Source organism: Triticum dicoccoides, chromosome 6B (genome assembly GCF_002162155.2).
Source record: "Triticum dicoccoides isolate Atlit2015 ecotype Zavitan chromosome 6B, WEW_v2.0, whole genome shotgun sequence".
In the NCBI taxonomy this organism is placed as follows: Eukaryota; Viridiplantae; Streptophyta; class Magnoliopsida; order Poales; family Poaceae; genus Triticum; species Triticum dicoccoides.
Window position 1 is genome coordinate 525,818,186 of NC_041391.1, and position 10,072 is coordinate 525,828,257.

A 10,072-nucleotide genomic window follows, 5' to 3' on the forward strand; every position below is an offset into this window, starting at 1 on the left:
CGGTTTGACTGATAAAGATCTTCGTAGAATATGTAGGAGCCAATATGAGCATCCAGGTTCCGCTATTGGTTATTGATTGGAGCTGTGTCTCGATCATGTCTACATAGTTCTCGAACCCGTAGGGTCCGCACGCTTAACGTTCGATGACGATTTATATTATGAGTTATGTGTTTTGGTGAAGTTTGTTCGGAGTCCCGGATGAGATCACAGACATGACGAGGAGTCTCGAAATGGTCGAGAGGTAAAGATTGATATATTGAAAGGTTACATTCGGACACCGGAATGGTTTCGGGAAGTATTGGATAATTTTCGGAGTATCGGGAGGTTACCGGAACCCCCTGGGGGACTATTTGGCCTTCATGGGCCCTAGTGGAGAGAGGAGGCCGGCGGCCAGGTGCTGGCGTGCCCCCAAGCCCCAATCCAAATTGGACAAGGGGTGGGGGCGCGGCCCCCCTTTTCCTTCTCCCTCTCCACTTCTTTCTGCCTTTCCCACTCCAGAAAAGGAAAGGGGAATCCTACTAGGAGTAGGGAGTCCTAGTAGGACTCCCCACACTTGGCGCGCCCCTTGGCCGGCCGCCTCCTCCCCTCCTCCTTTATATACGGGGGAAGGGGGGCACCCCAAAGGCACAACATTGTCTTAGCCATGTGCGGTGCCCCCCTCCACCGTTTACTCCTCCGATAGTACCATCGTAGTGCTTAGGCGAAGCCCTGCGTGGATCACATCATCAACACCGTCATCATACCGCCGTGCTGACCAAACTCTCCCTCGACCCTCTGCTGGATCAAGAGTTCGAGGGACGTCATCGAGCTGAACGTGTGCTGAACACAGAGGTGTCGTACGTTCGGTAGTTGGATTGGTTGGTTCGTGAAGACGTTCAACTACATCAACCACGTTAACTAACGCTTCCGCTTTCGGTCTACGAGGGTACATGGACACAATATCCCCCTCTCGTTGCTATGCATCTCCTAGATAGATCTTGCGTGATCGTAGGATTTTTTTTAAATTGCATGCTACGTTCCCCAATAATCTTGGATTAAGTAGGTAATTATTAAATCTATGAAAAAAATATTGTATGAATTTATCAAATTGTAACCTAATCAAATGAACCAAGTATACAAAATATGTACAAGTTTGAACTTGTCGTAAACAGAACATAACTATGTACCTTCTATATAGAGCAGAGTGATACATGTAGCATACTTCCTCAGAGAAATGAAGCGGAACATATTTCAAGAGAACTAATAAAGTGGAACATATTTCAAGAGAACTAATAAAAAAGCCCGTGCGTTGCAACGGGATAAAAATATATTCATGCAAATGTGTTTTTCAAAGTAGATGCACGATTTCACATCATAACATGTTTCATAACGTAAAGAGAGGCCATTGTAAGAACATGTTGTTCTAAGATCACCGGACACGCTGCTAGTAAGACAAAAAAAAAGTACATGATGATTTTTATATGTTCTCCTTGCTTTCTTAGAAAAACTCGCATTTTGTTTGGTATGAAAAATACCTTTATTTGTCCAAGATAACTATGAAAAAGGAACCTACAATGGTGACAAATAGGAGTACTGAAAGCTTGGGCGCCTTTTGCCCTTTTGGGTAAGACGTCTTGGATTAAGTAGGTAATTATTAAATCTATTAAAAAATATTGTATGAATTTACCAAATTATAACCTAATCAAATGAACCAAGTATACAAAAATATGTACAAGTTTGAACTTGTTGTAAACAGAACCTAACTATGCACCTTCTATGAGCAGAGTGATACAGGCAGCATATTTCCTCAGAGAAATGAAGCGGAACATATTTCAAGAGAATTTAGAATTTGAGGTGGACTTTTCCTAATTTGCTCATACTATTATGAAAGATTCTATTTTTTTCCAAACACTTTGGCATTGACGTACATGTAAACACATCCGGGAAGAAACAACCTGATCAAATATGCCCAATGGAATGAAAGGAAAAGAGGTGAAATACATTATGCATTGACAAGGACCAATCATTATAAGATGGTTTCCCTGAAAAGGATGCAAACTGAAAGATGGTAACTCCAAAACTTACATTCCCAAAGAAATAGCATATCTCTATAAGAAAAGGAATATCAACATAACACCTGATTTTGAAAGTTCATTATTTGTCTAAGTAACATGAAGTATAGCATCCCTGAAATATGTTGTCGATAACACCAATGTCCATGCACCAAAAGCAACCGTTCTCAGGAGGCCGAATTGGAAATTGCCAATATCAGTTGTCATGACAGACTGAGACATTTTGAAGAGAAACAACTAACCGTTAAATGATTATGATGTGTTACTGTCATTGGACTCGTTCACTCTGCTTGATATATAAGGGTGGTGGTTGATGGGTCGTCTGAAGATTAGTATCTTAGTACTCTACTTGAGGTCCATGCCCTCGTTGTGCAGCATGCATGATGCTCGTGGGCCTGAGCATCTCCGGGAGCAGCAGCTGGTCTGGACATGGAAAAGATATAACCGCCCCTGATCAAAACTACAGAAAATACATACACCTCTCTCTATACGCAAACACGCATCCCTCTTCATTTACCGCTCGACTGCTCATCCGCCCTCCCTTAAAGTTGGTCCTTCGTCCCCAAAATCCCACATCCCAAGATCGCATGAGCTTATGCGGAGGATGAGCTCAGATGAGGCGTGGCGGCGGGGAGGGGAGGGTGTTGTGGCCTGGAAGATCTTTGATCATTATTTGTTTCCGAGCATGCGTCGTGTGGCATGCGTTTCCACTGCCTTCAAGATCACATTACTCACTTTCTCTGTCAATCCCGCACCATCATCAGAGCCACATCGTGTACTAGCATCAGCGCCGCATTAATCAGGCTCTCTTTTCATTAATTTCTTCATTTGCATGTCTAACGAATCCATTAATTCCCAATCCTGTTAATTATTTCCTTGTTTTCAAGAAATGTTTGTTCTTGGCCTCTTCTCTTCATTCCACATATGAATCACGAATCCCGGGTCTCTCCTCTTCAAAGGCATTTCTTATTGATTCTTAAGTTGGCTTAATTACCGAGTTCAACTCACATATGTATATAAATTGGTCAAATTGTGTGAAAGCGGATGAGGTGAGACTAAATATATACGGGCCCTCTCTTCTTTTTACACCAACGGGCTGGTGTATGCAAGTTTGACGCACATATAAGTTCTGCGGGCCTTCAAATTGAGCACAATTGGTATTTAGTTCGGTTGGTCACAGCGGAAGAAATAGCCTCGTATGTTGCGAGTTTGGGTATCTGCTCTGGCAAATATTTTTGCCTCCTTTTATGTAATTGTACTACTGGGCCGGCTTTGTTGGGCTGCCGCACACCACGGGCGAGGTCCAGCTGAACTGTTTTTCATTTAGTTTTTGAACTGTGACTTGAATAACGAATTATTGGTACCACCTCGCGTATAGTAGACGGATGAAAATGGGGGTGAACATACTAAAAAAATGGAGAAATGCATCGTCTTTTATTATTAGGTATAGATATAGATACATGGATGCGCCGTGAGGATGCAAAAAATATGCAACCAATGGTGTGCATTCAGCGTCGTACAAAAATCGGACATTTTATGCCGTACGTGAAGTAGGCTCTTTATGGATCGGTCTGCCTTAAATTGTCTTTTTCTTTCACCCGCAAAAAAATAAAAATTGTCTTCTTTTTGTCAAATCATGTCAAGTTCTTTTCGTGAAAAATGAAAAAAAAATGCCAGTTCTATTTTAGTTTGGTCGTTCTTCGGGAAATGTGTATCTTACTTTTTTTTCTTCAAAAAGGGACTCCCTAGCCTCTACATCAGAACGATGCATACGGTCACAAAATGTGTATCTTACTGTATGATGCGGGCATGAACTATTTGCGGTTGAATAGTTTTGATACGATATTTGATTCCATAAATTTTCTTTTACCAACAAATCAGAATTGCTTGGAGTGTGACAGTATGACACGAACACAATTGCAAAGGATCATGAGTTCATGACCAATCTTGAGGCATGGAAGACGAGGCATTTAGCTTAGAACACTGGGCACACACTATCCCGACCCAGGTCGACCCCTTTAGCGGTGGGGCATATGGCCAGAGGGCAGTGCTCGCCGGCCGTGCCCCACCAAACAATGCTCCGGTTCTGCATGGTGAGCGCGAAGTAGAGCAGCACCGCCATGAAGGCGACCCCTGCGTCCATCGCGGCGGAGAAGATGTAGTTGTACCTCTGCCACCACCTCTTCCGGTAGCGGAACACAAAGAAGTTGAAGATGGTCCCGACGAGCAGCCAAGAGTTGTAGTTCACGGCCGTCGCCGGCGGCATGCTGGCCGTCGCGTTGATGAGCACCGGCAGGTTGATCAGCAGTATCCATTTCTGGTCGGGGAATATCCTGTGGAAGATGTACACGACGAACGGAGACGCAGCGCCGATGAGGAAGAAGTAGTTGATGGCTGCGTAGTTGCCAAGCGGCCCGAAAATGCGCCGTGGACCAACAAGGCCCCAGATGACCGACGCGTCGAAGAAGACCCGGTCGTTGGGGCACGTCCATGGGCTATTTGCCGAGAGCTTTTCGATATGGCAGATGTTCTCGACGGAGCCCAGCAGCCACCATGCCACGCTGAGGTTGATTGTGCCGGCCACAATTGTACCGACAAACTGAGCGTGAACAGAGCGTGAAGGTCAGTAAATTTCATCTTTACACATATGTTACTGAACTCCTCTGCTTTGGAAGGTGGTCAGATTGAGGGGCTCTTTTACCTGAACAACAAACATTGATCTGGGGGGTATCTTCATGTAGTGGCCAAGCTTGAAGTCTGAGAGGAAGGCGACGGCCTGTGACATGCTCATGTAACCATACACCTTGAAGCAAACATTGGCGATGGGATAGCCGGGCCTTATCAGCCCCATGGCGTACTCCGAGATGACATTCAGACCAGGCGCCTGCCGTCCGTCAATTTATAAATGCCTTTCGTCAGTTTTCTTGCAAAATTGCAGGAGGTTACACTGCAGATTCTTAAATTAACTTGCCTGGTTCGTGGTGGCCGTGATAATGCTTATGGGGAGGGTGAAGACGAAGGACATGCCACAGGCGAAGACGAGGCCCCACCATGGGAGCTGAACCTGGTCGATGAGGACGGTGCAGAGGATGAGGGCCACTGCCATCGACAGTACCGTCAGCGAGTAGAACCACCATGCCGGTATGTCCTCGTACGTCCTCATCAGCTTCGTGTGGATGTCAGGATCCTCACGCCGCGAAACTCTGAACCGCTGGTAGATCTCCCTGCACATTGGTCCATGTCCCATTTCAGTTGAGATACCAGACGTGATCACGGCTGCGTCTGTTTGTCCATGTACGCACCGAGAGGAGAGCCCTTACTTCCCGTAGAAGAGGCCGACGTGCGAGATGGTGGCGGCGATGGTGGCGAAGCTGAGCCCGTAAGAGAGCGCAAAGAAGGTACTGATGTTGACCCTGCCGAGCTCACTGTAAGCGTCATAGTCGAGCTCGAACTGCTTGTTCACAATGGCGTTGATGTCGTAGTCCGTCCCGTTGGACATGAAGAGCTGCGTGGAGAAGAGGGGGAACGTCTTGGCGTGGTACAGGTTGGTCCCCCAGTACGCCGTGGGCACCAGCACCCAGACGAAGAAGACGTAGCCGACGAAGATGTTGGCGATGGCGAAGAAGGGCGTGATGAGCGGGCTGCCGAGGTAGGAGGCGACGGTCTCCCAGTCGAGGGTGAAGGCTCCGAGGCCCAGGCCTTTGAGGCCGGAGCCGAGCTGCTGCGCGGTCACCGACTTGGGGAACGCCCAGCACACCCATGCGATGGACGTCAGGCTCTGGAAGATGAAGCCTGGCAGGGCGTAATACGAGAAGCTGCAGATGAGCACCACCAGGAAGAACTTGAAGCGTGAGATTTGGCGCGAGCCCTTGGCGAACTCTTCCTTCTCGTGCAGTGCCCTGGTACAACAATGCAGGTGTTGTTACTTGTTAGTGTCGCGCTACATGTTGAGGCATGATTTCATGATAATTACTCCCTCCGATTTCAAAATAAGTTAGTCCAAAATTGGGCCATCTATTTTAGAACGGAGGGAATATATTAGATGACTATCACTTGCAACATCCTCAATCTAGTTGCTTACTAAAAATCATTATGTGTGGTGGTTTAATAATGGCTTGGTGTTTAGTAACCTGGAGTGGATCAATTAAAAACATGTGTGGTGGTTTCATTATTGTGAACCGTTGGCTCCTGCAAGCCTAGATATGGGCCCTTTGGGCCCCATCTGGGTCAGGGCGGGCCGTGGACTCCGGCGGGTCACTTCTGGCTGGTCTGGCGTGCTACAGGCGATGGGGGCGGTGGCTACCGTGCTGCGTCCGCTGCAGCGCGGCGGCGGGAGCTTAGCGGCCCGGTTTTGGGCCCAGTCGGACAGTTGGCCTGGTGTGCTCTTGCTGCTGCGTCCGGTCTGCTACCGCCTAAGCCGGTGGATGTTGTCCCCTCGCACGTGGCTACGGTATTGCCGGTCCCTGTATATGGTGGCTTCGTTTTGGTCCGGTCGGCCTTGCAGCGTTTGTCGTGGTGAGACAATGGTGGTGTCCTTGTGACTATGCTGGCGAATGTTGGTGGGCTGTAGGCATGGTGGAGCCGACGGTTGGTCCTGGGTTGTGGGTGTGAGGGGATGGGAGAAATCGCTGTCAGATTTGGTCGGCACCAACGTGGTGACATCTGTGGGCGCCACCCTTCTTGAAGGGCGTCGGGTGTACCTCTCCCCCACTCCCTTCCGTGTACCGGAAAAAAATCCTAGGACTTGTCCGGGCAGCAGCGTCGTCGTCGTTGCAGTTATTCTTGAAGGTGTTGCTTGGTACATGGTAATTCGATGGCATAAGAGCGTGGTGAAATTCTCTGGTGGGCGCAGGGTTGCGGGATACTGTACCTTTCATTGATTCGGTGCTGCTGGCATTTTTTCTCCTGTTTTCTATTTTAGGCATGATTGTGTTGTTTGCCCCAGTGAACTCACTGTTGTATCGGATGATTATCATATTAATATAGCGGGGCAAAAGTCTATTTCAAGAGAATGTAACTATTGTTGTGCCAGCGGATTGTATTTTGGTGTGGTGCTTTATATGCAAAGCCGGGTGAAAGCCTATTCCCTCTATGTCGGTGTGTAGCTAAATCCAATACTTATGCTTCACAGATTCTGCCGCTATTTTCCATCATCGTCCTTTGTATCTTTAATTAAGGAAAAAACTAACGCCCACACGTGTGGGCGTTTGCAGATCGCCCACACGTCTCCATCACCACTCATTTTGCCACGTATGAATAGATGACATCAGTAGAAATCTTTTTGGTTTCGGCTTAAAAATGTTTTATCTCCTAAATAAAAAAGCGAACTAAAAATCCGTTTTCACCATTAAATCCGTCTCGACGAGATCTTCAAAACTAGACCCCATGTTGATATGTTTCGACGAATTTTTTTTTGCACAGAAGTTGCCATGATGTTTACACTATAGTTGCCATAGCGCTTAAACTAAAGTTGCCATGTGGCAATTTTAGTTTGTAGATCATGGCAATTTTAGTTTTTTGATGATGACAATTCCAGTACTTTGATCATGAAATTAATTTTTTTATTGAACCATGGCAATTTTAAGTGCATGTATCATGGCAATTTTAGTTTATGGTGCATGGCAAGTCTAGTTTCTTAATTCTCCGTTCTATAATATGTTAAAATTTACTTTTAAATGTAAAATAAAATAGTTGGAACATATCATGACAACTTCAGTGTAAATATCATGGCAATTCATGTGCAATAGACATGGCAACTTTTAACAAAAAAAAATTCACCGAAATATATCGATATGAGATCTAGTTTTGAAGATCTCGTCGCGAGGGATTTAATGGTGAAAACGGATCTTCAATCGGATTTTTCATTTAAGAGATAAAACATTTTAAAAACTGAAAATCCGAAAAGATTCTCGCATGCATGCATGCGATGACGTGGCAATCTATTTGCATTAGAGACGTGTGGTGTGTTTTTTTTCCTACCACACGTGTGACAGTTATCGACGTCCTTAATTAATGACGGCCCGCCGCCTGGAGCCAATTTTAACACCTTGGGGCAAAGCGACGGCTACTGATAATACTATGTGCACAACTTGATTCTAGTATAAAAAACAGTGGCCTGTTCTCGGGAAAGATGGTTAACATACTTGACACTAAAATTATTAGCTCGGCCCAGCTTTTGGTTCTGTTAGTGGTTCTTGTCACTTTACCTAGGGGCAGTACCTTTCTCCATCGACTTCATCGACAAACTGGTGAAAATGCCAGTTGTAGTAGATGTACTACTATTTGTAGCTATGCGCGGTTTCTCTACCGAGTCGAGGACGAACCACAACGGACTGTTGAGCAACGGATACTCGTATAAATTTAGGCCTTCTTTGCTTCATAGGACAGGAATACTATAGGAATAGGAAAATTATAGAAGATGAGATGCCATGCATCTCAATTTTTATAGAGAAAAAAAATTCAATTAATTTATAGGATATGAATTTTTTCATTGAGTCTAGGCTAATATTTTTTCTCTTTGAAAAATAAAAGATTGATTTCTATCCTACATAGAAATATGTATCCACTCCTACAAATCAAAGGGCTCTAAAGAAATTTTCCTACAAAGTTTTTATCCTCTAAAATTCCTACAAAATTCCTCCAAACAAACCAAAGGAGGCTTTAATGGGGAAGTGCTTGGTTCGCCCGTCTCCAAAATGCAAAATCTAGTGGTAAAACCAACAAAAATCCAACCAACTCAAGCCATCAACGATGTGCGCTCTGTATATATATAGAGTAAAAAGAATGTAATAACGCAAGAAGGCGACCAAACGAACTCGAGTAGTGGGTATGGTGATCGTCAGAGGTGCTCACCGGAAGAGCGAAACCTGGACGAGCGTGCTCGGCCACCACATGTGCGCCGGCTCCACCACGTACTTGCGCATCAGCCCGGCCCAACCGTACCCAAGCACCTAGATCCATTTGATTTCGGTGCCACAGAGCACAAGTAAGAAAGAGTAGCATGAAAACTGTGCTCGGTGGCCATCAGAAAGAACACCAACGCATATAGTATGAACTACGTACCTGGGTGGTGATGATGAGGAGCCAGGCAGCGATGTAGGAGATGGAGCGGCCGTAGAAGGCGCGGATGATGTCGACGATCATGACGGCGTAGGCGTTGCCACCGCCGAAGGCGTAGCCGGCATTGGCGAAGATGGAGATGAGCACGTGCTCCTTCATGTTGAAGGGCCCCGGGTTGAGGCTCCACTCCCCGCCGCCGAGCAGCCCCGGCGCCCGGAACTTGCGGCGCGGCAGCACGCGCGCCAGGAAGTGGCCCATGGGCAGCGACGCCAGTTGCACCGTGAGCGAGGTGATGACGAGCGGCTCCGTCCGGTAGGAGAAGAACTGGTTGAGGAAGCTCAGGAGCGAGCAGGAGAAGAGCCCGATGCTCCACATCCGGAACGTCCACACTGGCAGCGTCGGGTCGTCAACAGTGGGGACCGTTAGCCGCACCTGCTCGATCGGGGAATTCTCCTCCTCCGACGACTCCTCCAGTTTGCCGGGGGCGGCGGCGAGGCCGCGCTCGTCCGCTGCTGTCTCGCCCATTGCTATGTACGTATACCGGAGCAGGGGTCTGATGGCCCGGCCATTTATAGGGTGCTGGGGTTTCAGGGCGAGCAGCTACTATTATGTCCACGTTCTTTGGGCGTAACGTTTGCTTACCACATTAGTGTTGTCAGGCTTCTCCTAACAAAAGACTCGGATTAAATAGGGAAATGTTAACGCCCACACGTGTGGGCGTTCAACATTTCGACCACACGCCTCCATCTTCGTTGGCTTCGGTATGCACGAATCTTGTAGCAAACAGGCCGGTTTTCGGTGCCACGTAGGACGAGTCTCGTGTGCGGTGTGCAAGTCAGTTCACCCGCACGGTGGTTGCCATCCCGTGGTCAGCGGTTGCCACTCAGAGGCGTGCGGTGGAACTGCCATGCGCCCGCACGCCACGCTCCGACCACGGTTGACGTCAAACACGTCGCACACCC

At 47.1% G+C, this 10,072-nt stretch overlaps 1 protein-coding gene across 1 annotated transcript; it reads right to left on the reverse strand.

The window, feature by feature from the left end:
* Positions 1–4,026: 4,026 nt before the first annotated feature.
* Positions 4,027–9,635, reverse strand: LOC119326760 (oligopeptide transporter 4-like). Its single transcript, XM_037600375.1, has 6 exons — positions 9,114–9,635; positions 8,904–9,001; positions 5,372–5,950; positions 5,023–5,275; positions 4,753–4,935; positions 4,027–4,650 (listed from the first exon to the last, which is right to left on the reverse strand). The coding sequence occupies exons 1-6, from the start codon at positions 9,633–9,635 to the stop codon at positions 4,027–4,029; spliced, it is 2,259 nt and encodes a 752-aa protein (XP_037456272.1).
* Between the last annotated feature and the right edge of the window lie 437 nt (positions 9,636–10,072).

Excerpts from the sequence above, each read along its gene's own strand:
- LOC119326760 (XM_037600375.1), bottom strand. The coding sequence starts at position 9,635 with ATGGGCGAGACAGCAGCGGACGAGCGCGGCCTCGCCGCCGCCCCCGGC. Across the intron at positions 9,002-9,113 it reads TCCTCATCATCACCACCCAG|GTGCTTGGGTACGGTTGGGC; the intron begins GTACGTAGTTCA and ends AAATGGATCTAG. Across the intron at positions 5,951-8,903 it reads GTCCAGGTTTCGCTCTTCCG|GGCACTGCACGAGAAGGAAG; the intron begins GTGAGCACCTCT and ends TTGTTGTACCAG.